Source organism: Monodelphis domestica, chromosome 1 (genome assembly GCF_027887165.1).
Source record: "Monodelphis domestica isolate mMonDom1 chromosome 1, mMonDom1.pri, whole genome shotgun sequence".
Taxonomy (NCBI): domain Eukaryota; kingdom Metazoa; phylum Chordata; class Mammalia; order Didelphimorphia; family Didelphidae; genus Monodelphis; species Monodelphis domestica.
Genome location: NC_077227.1, coordinates 110,529,043 through 110,548,876, shown reverse-complemented (window position 1 = coordinate 110,548,876; position 19,834 = coordinate 110,529,043). Strand labels below are relative to the sequence as shown.

Below are 19,834 nucleotides of genomic sequence, written 5' to 3'. Positions count from 1 at the left end.
GGGGCGCGACTCTATATAAGCAAGTCTTTATGTATGAACAAGCAGCAAACAGGAAAAAATCAAAAATAATCAATAGAGGGAAGGCCCTAGGATGAAGAGCATCAGGAGAGGCTTTCTCTGGGTGATATTTTAGCTGGGTCTTAAAGGAAACCAGGAGATAATGATGAGGAGGGAGGAAAATTCAGACATGGAGGACAACCAGTGAAAAAGACTAGCATTGCTGGTTTTGCAGACTCTCCATCTATTTTCTAGTAATGTGTAGACCAAAGGCCAGACACCAGGCTTAGCTTCCACAGGCTTGTCTTGGTCCAGGGATTCAAGATTGGACTTGGGGTCAGACAGACTAAGTTTTCTGAGTTTTCAAGTCTTTCCTCAGACACTTGCTAGCTGAGTGATCCTAGGCAAGTCACTTAGATGTTTTTTGGCCTCAGTTTCTTTTCTGTTAAAATGAAGATGATAATAACATCCACCTCACAGGGTGAGACAAGTGAGATAATATATTGTAAAGTACTTTTTAAAACTTAAAGCACCATATAAATGCCAACTTAAATCCAGAGCATTGTCCCAAGATAGGAATAGAGAGATAGAGAGAGCCTCTACTACCCCCTCTGCCCAAGCCATCCATGTGGATTAGAACATAGTCATGGCTTAGCAGGCCCCTGGAATCCAGAGCCCCAAAGTCACCTTCCATAATTAGCTTCATGCTTGAGGCTTTCCACTTAGATGAGGTGCTTCTGGTACTTGGGTACATGATGGTAAGTTTTATTCACCAAGAATCATCATCTTCTAATGTTTAGGGGTCTCTGACAGCTGAAAGAACTGTTGCCAAACTGTTTCCCAGATGGATATTTTGGTATGTCTTTGGAGTCAGTGGGACACCCAGCTTGAGAGTTCTAAACAGCATCTATCTCTCTGGGTTTTTTCTCTCTGATCCTCATGATTAACTTTGCCTGAAAAGCACCTTTCCCCTGGAAGCCACTGGCCCTGGTTTTCCACCTAAATCATGCAAACCCCAGGGCTGTGGAGGGAAGTTGGACAGCTCATGAGATTTTAATATACATTTAGCTCCAGTTAATGAAGAAGCCCACAGCTTGGGGGCCCCCAGTGATGTTTTCCTTAATGTTATTAAATATTAATGAGACTTTTTTCCCCTCTTTGGGGCAAAGCACCGTTCCTCTGCACATTTTTAATTACTGAGTTACTAACAGGTATATTTTACTGCACAGAGCGGCAGTGCTAAAGATGAACATTTCACAGTAAGATGGAGAACATTAAGAAATCTCCCTCCTTCCTAAGGCAGCTTGCAATGGTAGCCACCCTCTAAAGAATACTAATCACACTCAAGGTCAGCTAACTAAGCCAGCGACTTCAGTAAACCAACCTGTGGAACTTTCTGGGTGCCAGCCATACTAAGCCCCTGATGTTCCCATAGATAAATCCAAAGGCAAATATTCCAAGCATGGACAAGTTCATGACTCATGAAGCTCTAGTGTATTTGCTGCAGGAACTAAGTAGAGTGACAATCCTACACCAGAAGGTGAGGACGGTTTCTTCAGTTGTCCCCAAATAGGACGCTAGCCCCCACCTGCTACATGAACTCAACTCCTACATTGCTTTCAAGACCCAGATAAACCCATTATCTCTCCATGTTGCCATCTGTGGCTGTCCCATGTCATATTGATCTCCTTTGTCTCTCTAGCATGACAGTATGTGTTTTCAGAATCGTTTATTCTCCATGATGATTATATCCTATCTTATGTTTCTCCCAAAAGAATATAATATTTCCAGGGCTGAGATTTTGCCTTCTACTTTCTCGTATGCACAACAGTAACTGGGACACTGCTGGGCAGATAGTGGATATTAGACAAATGCTTTTTTTTTTTTTACTTCCCCTTCCCGGACAGCCATCCACCTCCAATCCTTCCTTTTTTTTTTTAATATAAAGAAATGGGCAATTACATTTTTGTTCACTGAAATTTTTTTAACCCTTACCTTCTGTCTTAGAATCATTAGCATTTCCAAGGTAGAAGAAAAGAAAGGATTAGGTAGTTGGAGTTAAGTGACTTGCCCAGGGTCAGGCAGCTAGGAAGTGTCTGAGACCAGATATAAACCCAAGACCGCCTGTCTCTAGATCTAGTTCTTTATCTATTGAGCTGTCCCTATTCATTGAAATATAAAGGATAAAGTTAAGTGTTAGTTGAGAATTTAGTTCACAAAATCTCAATAGATTTTGTAGATAGATACTCAATACAAGATCCCTGTGAAAAGACATGAAGGAATTGAAAATCAGAAGAGTCAGGATAATGGACTTACAAAAGTAATGAAAAAGCACCACTGAGGGCTTTGTTAAGGGGCCCTTTATTTTGCAACTGCCCAAGCCAAAAAGATTGAGAGTAAAAACTTCCTGCAAGAACCTTTCCTGGGGGACAGCTAGACAACATAGTGGATAGAACTAGAGTCAGGAGGACCTTGGTTCAAATCTGGCCTCTTTCTTGTTGTGTGACCCTAAGTAAGTCATGTCACCCTGATTGTCTAACTCTTGCTAATCTTCTGTCTTAGAATTGATACTAAGACAGAAGATAAGCATATAGTGGGGGGTGGGGGGAGATTCCTGAAACTGCTGGCCATTTCTATTTTACATTCAAAATCAGAGCTTGACGTACATATATCCCAGGTTTATCAGGTGTAGGGAGCCATCAGACTAGATGGAACCCATGTGGACTTCTTTCTTCTTTAAAATTCCTCCCTGATTCCTAAAGATAGCCCCTTCCTCAAAGTCTATTCCCTGAAAACAGTTAAGCAAAGCTATGTAATTGTGCCATTGTGATTGATAGTATATCACATTCCCCTTTTATCATTTAACATTCATTAGCAAAAAGAAATAAAACAAAGAAACATAAGTTAAGCAAGTCAGCTAATGGATAGACAGATAAATGGAGAGATAAAGGAATAAAGGAAAATATCACAAAGTCATAGCAGACAGCCTTGTCTCAGAGTGGAAAAGAGCCATGACCCCTGTTAAGAAAACAACCACTATTACTTGGTTTGCCATTCATCATCCATTGAACCCTCCAACCCCCTTTCCTCAACCCCCATGAGCACTTAGTTTGTACCTCTTTGAGGCACTTATCCAATTTTGCTTTTTATTACAGTTATATGTGTACAAATCTTATCTCTCATACTTGAAGGATGATGTCTCATTCATCTTTCCAATCCTCACAGCACTTGGCATAGGGTCTTGGTTGTTTACTAAATGAATGAGTGAGTGGATGAATAAATGAGTAGTTGAATGAGTGGAAGAGTGAATGAATCTTGGCAGGAGAGTAAGAGGGCATCCTGGACAAGAATAGGAGGGTACTCTCTGAGGAGAGGAGTATTTCTTCATCGACACTCTGGGATTCTCTTTCACTGCCAAGAACTGAGATGATGAAGTAACAGTTAAGTGCCTAGGTCCATAACACATAGCCTCTGGGTATTCAATACAGTATTCTGAGTTTTGCTTGCAAGTATTGTCTATACTAGCCAAAGAATAAATAAGCAATGGGGACGGTTCAAGAAACATGAGCTCTCCCATGTTCCTCCTAATGATTTTTCAATTTTCTTCACCTGGATTATTAAGATTCCTGCCAAAATGTGAGGAACTATAGTCATATCATTTGGACACTTTTGGTTCTCAGGCATGAACTCATCCAACTTTAGGCTGTTGGTAGCCATCCCTAACTTTTACCTTGGATTGGAGAAGAGAGCACAAGAGATGCTCACTCGGTAGTACTCATTCTCTTGACATAGCTTCTCCATCTTGATATTTGATATCTGAAAACTTTGTTTGGGGCTCAAAAGGAAGCAGGGCCCCATTTTGAACCCATATGTACATGATATGTGACTATAAAATAATGGCACATTAAAAAAAAAAGACTAGAGCTTAGGCACTTAACTCATTTTTGGGAGACTGAACATATTCCAATGATGGGAACTGTCTTTTAGAAATATCCTTCAGAGATGTATGAGGCATAGAAGAAAATCTGTCTCATTACCCAAAGGGTATGCCATGTTCTGTATAAAAATTCCAACCCATATACATGCTTTATTCCTGATACCTGGCATTGAAAGAACTTTAGCTATTCCAGTGATAAAGATTTGTTACTCATGGTATTCCAAAGAATGTATTATTAACCCTGTGTCTTTATGCATGTATGTAACCTCCTGCAGTTACATATTAATATTTTCGTGGGTGGACACCTGAGAAGGAGATTTGAAACTGAGGGAAAATGGATGGGGGAGAGAAAGAGAGATTGAAAGAGACAGAGAGAAAGGAATAAAGACTCAGAGACAAGGGGTTAAAAAATATAGGCTAAATTGTGTTTTCCCCTCTTACGGAATTGAGAGAGCACTCTACATGTGTCTTCAAACTTTTATTGGAGAAGTTAGGAATGTGGAGTGGGTGGTAGCGAATAAACATGTGACATGGCAGAGTTTTTAACATTGGCTCAATTGACAATCATGTAATCAAAGAAGAGGAGGTTAATCAAACATATAACTTGGTAAAGGATGTGGTCTAACAAGGTGGGAGCTAGGACCCTGTAGTAAATATTGTTCTGCTCAGGAATTCTTTTGTCCTTTGGACTGAAGATTTGGAAATACAATAATCAATAAGTAACATGATCATGAGTCTGATATATGAACACATAAGATACAATATCAATACAGCAATAATACTTTCAAGAGTCTAATATACCTGGTATGCTACAATGTATGTGGTATATATTTTAAATGATATTTCTAAACCTACATATGTGTGTATTTCCACTTCTGTCTATATATTGATGTGCATGTATGTGTATATATATATATATATGTATGTAAATATACATATATATGTCCCATATATATAAAAATAATGAACACATTAGAGATGGGAGGTACCTTAGAGGTTATCTAGTCTAACCCCCCTCTTGGAAACTAAAGTCCCTCCTGAGTGGTTAAATTACTTGTCCAAGGTTTTACAGGTAAGTGAAAAAGGTGGGTTTTAACTCTAGGTCCTCTCACTATAAAGTCAGTGTTACTTTCACTTACCATTGTATATGTGTATACAAACTCTACCAGAAACATAAACCTGCACTTGAGTTTGTGTGTTCATGTTTCAGGTAGGGTTTATAGGAAATTGCTTTGAATTTCCCATCTAACTCTAGAAGGATATGATTGACTATAAAAAGGTATATATGGACAATATATTCACATATATGTGCTTATGTGCAGTTCAACACAGGGATGATGTGTTTTAGTCATAAGTATATTATGCCGTTGCACCTACATAGGACCTTCTGTTAGTAAAACTTTATTAAATGTTCAAATAATATATATGCATATGTATATATATATGCATATATATTAATAATGATGATGATGATGACAATAGCATTTATATGGCCCTTACTATGGTCCAGGAACTGTAATGTAATGTATTAATTTACAATTGTTATTTCATTGGATCCTCACAACAACCCTGGGAGTTTGATGCCATTATTATCCCCTTTTTACAAAGGACAAAACTGAGGCAAGCACAGAGGTTAAGTGATTTGCCTTGGATCACATAACTAGTAAGTCTTTGAGTTCCTATTTGAACCTGGGTTTTCCCTGACTTCAGACCTGCCCCACGATCCACTGCCCCACCTATGTACTTGTGCAGGAGTTTATACACAGGTCTAAAAATGGATATGTGTAAGTATATGAAGGTATATATAGACCATTACATCCACAACCCATTATGAAAAATTTTCCTCCTCCTCCTGCAGTGATTATGGCTATGACAGACATGGAGATAATCAGTGCATCCCTGCTTTCTGGTACAACCCGTCTTCTCCATCAAAGGATTGCAGCCTTGGCCAGAGCTACCTCAACAGTACTGGGTAAGTACCAGGGTTGTTCATTTCTGACTTTTTTTCTGGGCTTTTGCCTAAGTTGGAATAAGACAAAGCAAGCTGCAATTGTAACAAGAGGGGTGTATGTTTAGAGTTTGTTAGGATATGACTCATGAGCAAAGTTGCAGAAATCATCTTCTAGAAATAATTTAAGGTTAGGAGAGAGATCCTGCCAGCCAGGAGATTTATGATAACATTGTTCTAGCAACAAGGGTTGGAGGAGGTAAGTTTGGGGCGAATCTTTTCATGCAAAAGATCAAACTGCCAGCATACTGGTTTCAGTGACTTTGTGGCATTTGTCCTTACGAGGTCAGAAGGATGTCATTTAGCCAGGCTGTTTCAGCTCTTCTGAGAACAATGGCTTATTTCTGGAACCATGGGCAAAGTAAATGGCCATAAGTAACACACAGGCATTACTGAGTTCCAGAGTGACCAATTAGCCAAAACATCTTAGGAATCTGACTCATCTGTCTTGGAAGTATCATATGGAGAGCTTTTTGTTGACCTCCAATTTGAGAGAGAGAGAGAGAGAGAGAGAGAGAGAGAGAGAGAGAGAGAGAGAGAGAGAGAGAGAGAGAGAGAGAGAGAGAGAGTGTAGAGCACACTTATTTCCATCTGTCTTTCTGTATTCCCTTCATGATTCTATGAGGAGCTTAAACAGTCCCCTTATTCTCTCTCCCCCAACTTTCCTCCTTGATGACCATCGCACACCTGCTGAATAGTCAAGATAACAGAATATATAGTCAACACTAATGTGGGAGTCATGAATCTAGCCTTCCAATTCCAACTTCCTTCTTTAATGACCTCTCTGTTACTTCCAACAAGTCACTTGCCTTTCTGTACCTCTCAGTTATTTAGCTTTATAGTAGCATAACTAACATGCACTGCAACCTGGGAACAGGGAAATAGGACTTAAGGAGGGGAGTTGAGGTTGAGTTGTTCTATAAAATAACAAGCCTGAGCCAGATCTTGACATGAACAGGTCCTGGCAGGGCTACTCCTGGGGGCTGATCTCTGGTTTAAGGACACTTGGCATTGAGATTTAGGGGATTCAAACTGTATACATCAGGCAGCTTTGCCTTATGGGCTTGTGTTTTCACTGACAGAGAAATCCTGAGAGTGGATAAGTTGCTTTTAGACTCTGATACAGTCTATGGGGTTAGGAAGAGGTGGTCCAGGGCGCTAACCTCAGAGGCAGTGGTTTTCAATGGGTACTTTCTCACAAAAACGTTTTACTTACTATGCCATGATCTTTGTAAAAGAAGCATCCAGTTATAAATTCTAGCCACATTTGGAGGTTGACCTGCAACCTGAATGTTCTTAGAAACCTTAAAGTCCACAGTCCTCATCCCATTTTTCTGGATAAGGAACTGAGGTCTAGAGTAGGGAAATGTCTTTTTAAAGATGATATCATTTGACACGAATAATAGAATTTCACAATGTTTTATAATAATCAAATCTCTCCATGTCACAAAATCTCACTCTGGTGCCAAATAGCTGATCAAGGCATTGAAACTGAGATTATTTTACTGTTTTTATATATCACTACTACCATAAAAATATATCATCACAGTTGTCTATAAACAATATTTTTAAAGCTTTTATGATCTAAATTTTGGCCACATGGAAATTTGTCTATTTATGATGCTGTTCCAAAGAACCTCAGTGCCCTTTGTAACATTTTATGACTCTGTGTATGTACACGTGAACCTGGCCTATTCCTCAATGTTCTAAAGATCTGCATTTTCTCATTAAATACTTCAGAGAGGATTTCTTCTCTTTACAGAAGGATTTATCACAGAGTGACTATAAAGAACAAGCACCATCCTCCCCCCAACTTGCACTCAAACACTGGTTTCTAATTATTATTACTTCCATAATAGAATTTGGATTTGGAGGAGGGTAGTCCAGCTGAGGCAGAAAAGTTGAAAGCTTAAGCATTAAAAGGCAGTGACCATTTGATGATTCTTCAATAAATGAAGACATGCCATTTGTAAAGAGTCATTCAAATCAGGAGAATGGTCTTTTATCTTTAAAGCCTAACTTTTAAAAAGGGCAAGAAGAGGGAGACGAGGTATATAAATGCTTTGTAATGTGAAGTATGCCTGCTCATGGAAAAGGCTGGGTTCCTTTTTGTTTCTTCTACCCCAGTCATCTCAGATACTACAAAATCCCAGTCGATGCCTTGCGATAAAAGTGTTGGTGAGCTGGTGAGATAGGAAGTCTCAGGGTGCATTTCACCCAGTGCCTTCCTTGATCCACTGGATGCCCTTTGAATGAGGACCATATGAATGGTTATGATAGATTAATTAGCCCTAGCATGTCAGGGAAGAACAGAGGTCTCTTTTAAGTGACTGTTAAGTCCTAGATTGAGACTACTATTGTCCTACCTTGCAGACAGCCACATCCTAGGGGTCAGTGTCAATAATTCTTGTCAGGCAATTAAGAAAAAAATTGAATAGAATATGTTTACTTGTACAATAAAGATTGTTTTTGGACTGAAGCATCGCATTCTAATGCTCTCGGAATTAACAGAAAGAACTTTGTTATAGGCTATAATATGAAAATAAATATGTGTATTATCAATCAGTAAGTCTATTTACCAAGTGCTAATTATGTTCCAGGCACTGTGCTAAGGCCTGGGGATTTAGAGAAAAGCAAAAGAGGGTCCCTGCTCTCAAGGAACTTATATTCTAATGAGGGAAATGACATATATAAAAATGATTATCTACTGGATACTCCAGAGTACAAGGAAGGGGATATTAAAAGGAAGGCACTAAAAACTGATGGATGGGGAGCCAGGTTGGCTTAGAATGACCAACCATACAATATTCTGTTTGAGAGGGAGGCAGAATAGTGTGATGGAGTGAGCATCAGCAGCTCTGTCCTCTAGTCCCAGCTCTGCCATTAATGTCCTAGATGATCTCAGGCAAGGTATTTCTCTACAGGTCTCAGTTCTGAAATAAGGAGACTAGATTAGGGGTTCTCCAAGGTCCCATCAGGTACCATTGTTTTGTTTCTGCAGCAGTAGTCAAGGAATAGGATCTGACTTGTTCTGGGGAAGTCTTTTACAATAGGGGTTGGACTAGATGACCTCTCAAGGTTTCTTCTAACTATTTTCTTCTCCGTTTATCTTGGACTTTGTTCTGCTGCAGTGGCATTGGATTGGAGGCCTCCTATTCAAACTTCTGTATAGTCTGTCAATCCCACTATGAGGAAGATGAAATATTGAGGGTGGTGGCAGAGAGGATGCCATAAAATGCTATAAAACAATCTGATGACTCTGGAGTGAGAACTGTTAGATGATAGAAGGGCTCCCCAGAGGCAAAAGAATGTTTTCTGCAATCAGAGTCAGAATTAGGCACAGTAACTGGACCAAGGTCCATTTCTGCTTGGGAAGTAGCAGGAGAAGGACCCAGGAGAATGAAGGCACCTTCCTCACCCCAAGGACCCCAAGCAAGATCCAGGCAATGGTCTCTTCCCATGTTCCATAGGAGTCACACATTGATTTTCTTTTCTCGGTTCAGCAACATGAGCCATAGATTGCCAGGAAGAACCAGTCAATAACAGTGTGTACAGAGCTGCTTTTCCCTATGATGAAGGATAGAGACTCCCTGTTGTTTGTTTAACTTTATAAGGAAAGCTTGACCTCAGCTGCTATGAGAAGTCTCTTGTCTTTAAATACACACACACACACACACACACACACACACACACACACACGCACCAAAAAAAACCCAACAACAAAAAAAAACACCATAATGTCAATACCTCCAGGTATCGGAGAATTGTGTCTAACAACTGCACAGATGGGCTAAGGGAGAAGTACACTGCTAAATCCCAGCAGTGCCCAGGCAAGGCTCCAAGGGGACTCCACGTGGTGACTGTGGACGGGCGGCTGGTGGCTGAGCAAGGGCACAATGCCACCTTCATCATCCTCATGGAGGAGGTAGGTTCTAAACTTTGATGTAGAAGCTGAGACATATGAAAGTGACATTTCTTTCAGCTTGATTGAGAAAGACACCAATCTTACTAGATTGTAGGTACCTGTAGGAAAGCCATATCAAGGTGACTTAGCTGGAACTTTTGAAAGAAGAAAGTGAAAAGAATGACCTAGTATGAGGGTATTGGCAGTGGAAATATAAACTTATTTGATATCAGTTCAGTGGCCTCAGATGGTTTCATGAGGCATATAGGAATCTGAATTTCCCTCCTCAAAATCTGACTACTCTTTATATAATTTTTTTCTTGCTATTAGGCTATTTATGCTACATTTCAAACCTGAACCCCTATTAACTAATTTCTGAATAAATTGTCACATTCTGAAATATTCTTACCTTGTGCCCTCTGAGTGTATAGAAATAGAGTTGGAAAGGTTGTATCATTAAAATTCCCTTTTAAAAATAGTGTAAAGTTGTTGTTTTGATTTTCCCTCTAGCAGTTGTACCATTTATTTACATGTTCCCAAACTGGTCAGTGAAACTAAAATGTCCATGATCCCATTGGACTTAGAGGTAGCCTCATTGACTGTTGACTATTAACCAACAATATGATGAAAATAACAATAAAACAATTTACATTCAATAGCACTTTATAAGTCATAGGAAGTGTAAATTTTGATATACCCCTTTCCTGATGAGAAAACTAAGAATCAGGAAGTTAGCTGCAGAGCTTAGACATAAACCCAAGTATTTAGTTCCCACATCCTGTGCATTTTCCAGTCTATACCTTGTTGTCTTTCCCGCTGCCACCTTGATTATTCCATGGTCATGGAAAATATAAGTGCCATTTGCTCTTGTGGGGCTGCACATGAGATTTTTGATTTACAAAGTCCTAAAAATTTACATGCAAATTGCTCTGTGCTTTGGGATTCTTGGGAAATGACCAAACTGAATTTCCTTTCTCCAACGACAGAGCATTTTGGGAACCTTTAAAAACATACTCAATGTGGACTGGGCTTTTGAGATGTATTATGTGAAACTGGCCAACTTGGCATCTATCTCCTAGTCCAGAACCTTGATTGAAAGAGTTATGGGCTTTGGAAGGGGTCAGCATCACATTTCCACTGGGGAGTTTTAAGGGCCAGAGCTGCAAAAGGTGATTCTTGAATGACTTGGTAGAGCCCTGATCTTATCCATTTGAAAGGCTGCCAGTTCCTTTCTACCATAATTTATTTTCATAGACATATAGATAGTTGACATTGTGTGGGGGCTGGAAAGCATCTATCAATATTTCATATATAACCAAGGTGCTGCTGAGAGGGAGGCAGGAGACAGTCTGGGATGCAGGCATTCTCTGGGAAAAGTGACTGGTGGCAATGGTACATTGTTGAGAAAAGAAATATAAATGGATTATGCAGCATTTTTGACAAGGCAAGAGAGAGACTTTCTGACTTTATGCTCTCTCCCTCGGTTCATTTGATTATTAGTGTCTCTCCTGCTTAAAACACTCTGATATGCATAGATTCACAAAGGAGAAGTGGCAAAATTTGGTGACTTTAGGCTTATCATGAGGCATGTTGTATGGAATGTGCTGCACTTGGCTCTAGGAGAGACCCTGGTTCAAAGCCTCATTCTGAAGCTTATAAACTTGTGAGAGCCTCAGCAAGTCACCTAACCACTGATTTCCAGTATCCCCTCCTGTTAAGTAGGAATGTGACACCCATCCCACAGTTGTATTATGAAATTTAAATGAGATAATTTCTATAGAGTGCTTGGTAAAACATTTTAAACATCAGTTATTGCCTACCTGCCTAACTGAGAAAGGAATGAAGGTTTTGGAGCAGGGATCAATATCATATTTGGAACCAGTTATTGTCCATAACTCCTGGAAAAGAGTTTTCTGGGTTCAGATCCTGCCTCTGCAAGTCATCAAGACTTTCTTAGCTTCAGTTTCCTCATCTTCAACATGAGGTTAATAAACTAGGTGAACTCTAAGTTTCCTCCATCTTTAAAAAATATGATCCTGCAGGAGAACCTTGATAAATCTATGGTTTGCTCCACCATTTCCTTTATACACCCATAAATATAGTAGGTTGAGTAGTTGGTAGCAGGGACCCTATAGAAACTATGCCATATGGAAGATGAGGTAAAAAGTCAAAATGTTTATATGGAGTCTCCCAGAATTCAAGAAAACTGTACTGTAAGCAGATTTGAACTCCTTCGTCCTTCACCATCACTCTTATCAATATCCCCAGGCCCTTTCTGCTCATCTCTGCTTTTCCACTGTTTGCACATAAGCATGAATCTGACATGGCTGTGTGATCCTGGGCAAGTCACTTATCCTCTTTCAGACTCAGTTTCTCTAGTTTTAAAATGAGAGTAATAATAGCCACACCACCTACCTTATCAGAGAAGTTTGTGAATCAAATGAAATAATGCCTATAAAGTGCTTTGAAAGACTGAAGTGCTCTATAAATGTCATTCATTCATTCATGTACTCAACCAGATTATAATAGGGGAATTATGCTATGAGTGGGAAAGAATCCTGGCCATGTTGTTTTAAACCCTGCCTCTGACCCTTATATGTGACTATTGACAAGTCATTTAACTCCTCAAAACCTTGGTTCCCTCATCTGTAAAAAATGGGGATAATACCTGTACCACCTAGTGATATTAGCAAAGGAAAATGTGTCTGAGTCCTAAGTACAGCATCTTAGCTAGAACAGAGCATTCTCTCTAAGATGCTGAAGAGCTTTAGCCTTGAAATGCTCATTGATATCCTTAGTTCCTTCCCATTTAGGGAGTATTCTCTTACTGCCTCAGAGCCCAGATAGCGTTTATTCTCATTTACTTGGTGCTCTGCATGCCTTTATGTACCTTAGGGTATTTGGGAAGCAAGGCTTCCAACCATGGTGCAACAGAGCCTCAACCTCCTTTGCACTGGCTGATGCAGGAGGATTCTAATAGACTTCCAAAGGATCCTTTAGAGTTCTCATCCAGAGATCCCTTTAGAGTTGCCTAAGTGTCCCAAGAGCAGTCCAAGGTAACCTTAGGGGAATGGTAGAGTGAGGGGTTGTTTCCTGCATGCCAACCTTGCCCAATTTAAGCTAGAGGAAGAAGCTAGGGTACAAAGAAAGCCTCAATCACTTCATCAGCCCAGGACAATGTTCCCTCCTGCAGGGCGATCTCCAGAGGACAAACATCCAACTAGACTTTGGAGATGGGATTGCTGTATCCTACGCTAACTTCAGCCCCGTTGAGGATGGCATCAGGCATGTATACAAGAGTGCAGGAATCTTCCAGGTGACAGCCTATGCGGAGAACCACTTGGGCTCAGATACTGCCGTTCTCTTCCTACATGTGGTTTGTAAGTAGGTGAACAAATTTGACCCCTTTGGAGCTTTCTCACCTCCCCTGACATATATATATATATATATATACACCCCTTGCCTAGAGTTCAAAGCTGGTGGGAGAGGGTGGACAGGCAGGGTTGAGCTTGGCAGCCACAGGTAAGGTGTGGACTTGGCTGAATACTAGTCCTTCGATGGAGACTAAATCATATCTGAGTTTCACAAATATCCGGCTTCTGAACTGCTCATTACTTTCCCATTTCCTTCACATTGTGTTAGGATGAGAAAGTAATAGAGTAACTCTGTGACTCTCCAAAACCCTTTGGAGAAGGTCATTCTAGGAAGCCAGCTTTTTCTGATTTCTGAGGGTTTATACACATGAAACTGTTTTTGGAAATTAACCATTGATTCGAAAACATTTCTTACCCTTCCCTGAACTGTTATATGGAGAACAGTGGATTGGATTTAACCTTTTCTTGGTGACTCCAGGGGCATCATTAAACTGTTGGTTTCTGCTTTTTTCAATGATGTCCTCAGAGCCTGATGATGGGCATGAGAAGACTGTTTACCCCTGAAATAAATGGCTCCAGATTTCTGAATCTCTTTTTTCTTTTCTCTTTTTATTTTTTACTGTTTCTGTTTGTGACACACACACACTATATTAGATACAGACATAGTACATATAAAATTATATACATATGTGTATGTAAATATATGTATAAATGCATATATAATATAGTGTATATATGTCCATATACAAATACATATATATATGTGTATGTTGCAGATACACACATATATGAAAACAGCATGCAATAAGCTAAGCAGAAAACACTACCAACCATGGAGTTTTGAAGGTCCTAGGTTGGCATCCTGACTCTGACCTTTAATAGCTATGTGAGTAGTCATTTGATCTCCAAGAGCCTCAGTTTCCTCATCTGAAAAAATGGAGATGATAATACTTGTACTAGATTATGTAGTATATATATATACATATGTATACACATGTGTGTTTATATGTAGGTAGACATCTACCTACATATATACATATATATGCAAAGAGAGGTGCATGTATATAGATATGTGTCTTATAGAGGCATATTTTATAGATATATGCATTTATGTAGGTCTATACATATACATCCATGCATACATATATATGGTGTCCTAAAAGCCTCTATATTTTTATGCTTTAATAATTTCAGAAGTACATATGCTACAAAGTTACTAAAAATCATTTGACAATTTAATTACCAGGGACATCTAGTTATCTCAGTAGATTGAGAACCAGGCCTAGAGACATGAGGTCTTAGTTTGAAATGTGATCAGAGATACATCCTAGTTGTAAGACTCTGGGCAGGTCACCTAACACCCATTGCCTAGCACCTAGGGGTCTTCTGCCTTGGAACCAACACACAGATATGATTCTAAGATGGAAGGGAAGAGTTTTAGAGGATAAAATCTTTAATTACTTAAATTCCTTTTACATAAATATAGTTTTGTGAATGTTGAATAATAACTTTTCATTTAACAAGATGAAACTTTATGCATTGTGTATATGACAGTTCCTGGATGACATTTTCTCGAGAAGTCCTCTTGCCTGGGCATCTTGGTCATTTTCTCTGTTTTTAGATTTTTTTTCTCCAGGGGTCCCATTAAAACTGTTGCATGTATATCAGAACCTTGTTTTTTGGATGATCTGAAGGATAAGATTGCAAATATATAGTCCATTCATCTGAGCAGCAGCTGGTGAAATTTTTTACAGTTGGCTAGCATAGTATATGGAATAGGTGGTGGTTACATTGACTTTTAATAAGAAATATATTCATACTTTAAAATTTTAATAACTAACCTCCCAAATATTTTTGTGAGTTTGCAGCATTTACACTTCTGATATTAGTTTAAAACGGGACTTAAACTTTTGGGAAATCTTGTGTGTGTGTGTGTGTGTGTGTGTGTGTGTGTGTGTGTGTGTTTGTGTGTGTGTGTGTGTGTGTGAAAATAAGTGAATAAACAAATAAACATTTCCTCCAATTTCATTCACATCTTTAACAATGTGCCTTCCAGTGTGTCCAGAGACACACGTTCATCTTTTCCTTTCTCCCTATTCATTTTCTTCTTGCTTCTAATCCACATTGGGTAAGGCAATGCAAAATGGACTTCTTAGAACTAGAGGCAAAATAAGCATCAATAATCCAATAATCTCTGAATAAGGGCTACCAGGAAAATCTGGTGATGGAATATTCCTTTTACTAAGTAGGGTGTTAGAGATCTATTTTCACTGTTCACCAACCTTTCTCCTCGGCTTTACGTTGAACCTCAGAGAAAGGAGACCTCAAGAGAGTAGAATTTCAGAGAGATAGACTGATAACTGAATTTAATTGGTTTGCTTTTGAGTAACCCTTCCTCTTCTTATCTATTTTGGCTCTAAAGCTAAATTCTACCCCAAAATTCAGGAGTACCTTCCTGATCAGAATGGATGGTAGGGTCATATGAGATCACAAATTAACACAGGTTTTGAGAAATTAGTCAAAGTTTAATGATGCTTCATATGGAAGCATATGGGGAAATAATAAAACATTACTGTAAAAGGAAAGAAAAAAGGAAAGACATGTTGCTCAGTATTCATCTTCTCTGACAAATATACACATACACACATGGACACACATACACACAGACATGCACATTGTTACAGATAAAAGAGTGGTTGCCTTAAACTGTGACCGCGAAAATATGGTTTCAAGACAGTGTCTTGAGTTAAATCAAAAATAAAGTTGTCGCCATGGGAAAAATTCCCAAATATGAAATACTCAAGTCAGCTGGGTTTTATGGAGATTTTAATTAATACAAATAAAGGAATTAAGGAAAGGGAGAGAGAGAGTAAGAGGAAATAATGAGAAAAAGGCTAGGCCAGCCTATACCAGTCTAGGCTTAAGCCTTAAGAGAGACCAGTCAGTCTTTAATCACTCACCACAAGATTCTTCCAAGCAAAACTCTAGTGTTCAGAGAGACCCTCCAGTTTAACTCAGCAAGCTCCACTTCAGCTTCTAAGGCTGCATCCTCCCCCTTCAGAGGCCTTCTGGCCTCCTTTTAAAGAGAATTATCTCCTATGTCACCTCCCCTACTTTTTCACATCTGCCAATCACAGTAGATGTTTTCACAGGACTGACCATTCTTAATTCACACCTGAGTAGACTAAAACTTCACACCTCTTTTGTTAAGCTTGCCCCTTGCAAGTTTGCAAGTTGCCTGACCTTCATAGATACTTAGCATCTTTTTTGTATTAGATCTAAAAATAGACCCAGCTTAAGGTTTTTTAGCTTTACTTTAAGTATGGGTTAAATACTTTTCATTGTTCAGTAAGGAGTTTACAACTTTATCTTCCCCTAAATTATGCTTAAGTATGGGTGGAGTAATGTTAGAGTTCTCATATTCCTGATCAAGTACCTTCATTGTTTAAAATGGGGAATGGTCTTAACCAAGTGTTCTAAGGTAGTGTCTGAGAATTTTTAACATTCACAAGTCTGAGAAATTTTAAGATTCACACATACACACATATACTCCCACTAAATTCACATACCCATATGCATATGTGCACTCAGGTCCCCATATGTACTACACCCAGGCAACTGTTCTAAATACTATTTTAAAAAGCCAAGCCCATTTTCCAACCATGATGTCTGAAGACAATATAAAGCAAAACAAATCATTATTTTGTGAGAGTAGGAGAAAGGCTTTTTAGTAGGCATCCTTAGTTTTTAAAAGGATATAACTTAAAATTAAAAGCTTGATTCTTATAGACAAATTTGTTTCAAGGTAAAATTCTGTTGCAACAAATGCAGGGGAAATTTGTAAATTCCTTTTTAGATAAAGGGGTATTTTCTTTCTACTAAAGGCAGCAAGACATTTGACATGAAGATAAGGAAAACCTAGGTTCACATCTTATCTTGCCAGCTTACTAGCAAGTCACCTAATTTCTCTGAGCTCTAGTTTCCCCATCTGTAAAATGGTAGCAGTAATAATAATAATAATAGTTTTTCTACCTATTTTATAAGGTCATTGTGAAAACCAAATGAGAAAATGTTTCCAAATTATTACAAATTTTAACGTACTATATAAAATTTCAGGTATTATTATTATTGTTATCATTTAAAATTGAATGTCATTTGGCATAAGGAACTAAGTTAAGAAATCTTTTTTTTGTTCATTAAAAAATTACATTATGTGTGTGCATTTGGTATTGTTTAGTCGTTTTCACCCATGTCAAATTCTTTATGACTCCATTTGAGGTTTCCTTGGTAATGATAATGTAGTGGTTTGCCATTTCCTTCTCCAGCTCATTGAAACTGACAGGGTTAAGTGACTTGCCCAGGATCACACAGCTAGTAAATATCTGAGACTGGATTTAAATTCAAGAATAATAGTCTCCTGCCTGCAAGCCCAGTGCTCTATCCTTTGTGCCACCTAGTTGCCCCCCATGTATTTGTATATTGTATATATATGTAAACACATAAACATTGGATAGGATCATAACATACTAAAGCTAGAAGTGGCTTCAGAGATCATATAGTGACATTCTCTAATAATATAAAGAAACAAAGACCAAAAGATTTGCTTTAATTCTCACAGTAGATAGCAAGCAGACTCTAGATTCAAATCCAAGTCCTGCACTTCCAAAGACAGTGTCTGAGAAGAGGTTAAACGAGTTGACTAGGTCACACAGCTAGTTAGTATATGAGTTAAGATTTGAATTCTGGTCTTCCTGACTCTATTAAACTCAAATTATAACTCACTAGAACCAGCCAGCTGCTCACTGTGTCTCATTAAATACATACACTACATATCTAGATATATCCGTGTATATATACACATATAATACATACATATATATATATACACACAGATATATAGAGATACACATGTATACATTTGTGAGTCTTTGTGTATATATTTTGGAAAACTCATTTTCTTGAGTTAAAATCTGGCCCAAGATACTTACTGGGCATATGATCCATTTAACCCTGTTTGCCTCAGTTTCCTCATCTGTCAAATGAGCTAGAAAAGGAAATAATAAAGTTTTCTAGTGTCCATACCAAGAAAACCCCCAAAAGGGGTTGGTTACAAAGAGTTGAACACAACTGAAAAAAGGATTGAATAATAGTGTGTTTTATATCATATGTATGTATGTGTGTATATGAATGTATGTGGTGGTATATATGTTTATAACACATACACATATGCATATTTTATAAATAATTAAAAATGTATACTTTTTTCAACCCAAAAAACACTGCCACTGGCATGCAGAGTTCTTTTGGGTGTGGTTCTGGCTTGTGAGGAGACTGGTCAGAAGTTTCTTAGTGGCAATAGCCAGTCAGAAGCAGAGCTGGTTTATGCTGCAGGCTATGTGCAAGAAGGAGGAAATGTTCCTTGAAAATTTTATCATGCTCATAATTCCCTCAAAATCAATCATGGCTGCTTTTAATAGCCAGTTATTAGAGTGATAACTGCTCTTGGCCTCACCTTGGGCCATTAGCTAACAAAAGTAGTTGTTAGCTTCCCATAATAACCAATTTCTCATGGATTATTGGATTTTATCAGAGGGATCACTATTTGATGGTGAGAGTTTTCAGGATATTGCCATTTTCATTTTCACCTGCCCCCTTTCTTTTAATACTTCATAGCTTATCTCCAGCTTTGAGGCAAGCTTGCATTCTTTCCTATGATGAAAGGGACCTTGCTCATTCCCATTACTTGAGATTTTTCACCTACATGAGTCATACCTTCATTCCAGAAGATTGAGTTATGCTGATCAATACTGGTCAGTCCCCAGGAAAACCAACGGCTTTTGTCCTAGATATGAGTTTAATGAAGTTAGTCCTGTTAATCCTCTTGAACTAATCTACCCAGAGAACCTTCTTAAAACAAGGTTGGGCAAACCTAAGGAAGATTGAGGGGATTGCCCAGAATGGAAGTTTCTAGGGTCTCAGGCCATGAGTATTTATCTCTTCTCAGATAAAAAGTCAAAAAAGGATTCAAATGATCTTTTGAGCTTTCAAAAATAATTCCCCCTTGCCTTTTTGGGGAGTTCTTCCCCACCTTGATCAGCAATAATGATAGTAATGTTAATATCACTATGAGGAAAGAAAGGCAAGTTGTTATTATGCCTTATTTTAAACATGGGAAAACTCAGGTCTAGAGAGATTAAACAGTTTGCCCAAAGTGTTGCAATTAAGTCTGGGCCATATCTGGGACAAGAACTGGGTCTCATGGTTTATAATCCAGTTCATTCTCTAAACTAAATGCTTGAAATGTGACTATGAATAAAAACAATAAAGATGATATGGTTTGAAAACCTCGGGATGCCCCTAACACGTGCTCCATAATCCAAGATGTGAGAATATGGTCCTTACTTTAGAGATGAAAGAGAATGTCCCTCTTTGAAACAGATTAGCTGCCACATAAGCAGATGTGTTAACCAACTCTGGGATGTGTACGCCAGGATGCTATCCATCATGGGAACTCTTCCTCACGCCCTCCTCCACCCATTTCAGTAAAATCAATCTCTGCAATTGCAAAGCCTTGGAGAATCTACCTAATACCTCCTGAACAGAAACATTAAGCA

General features: G+C 38.6%; 1 protein-coding gene across 2 annotated transcripts in view; it reads left to right on the top strand.

Moving 5' to 3' along the window:
• Positions 1-19,834, top strand: part of SORCS3 (sortilin related VPS10 domain containing receptor 3) — a 724,209-nt gene that overhangs the window by 677,823 nt on the left and 26,552 nt on the right. For both annotated transcript variants that reach the window (XM_007479197.2, XM_056804235.1), the window contains 3 exons: positions 5,793-5,906; positions 9,696-9,867; positions 13,040-13,226. In XM_007479197.2, the coding sequence (XP_007479259.2) occupies positions 5,793-5,906; positions 9,696-9,867; positions 13,040-13,226 (473 nt within the window). The remainder of the gene's footprint in view (positions 1-5,792; positions 5,907-9,695; positions 9,868-13,039; positions 13,227-19,834) is intronic.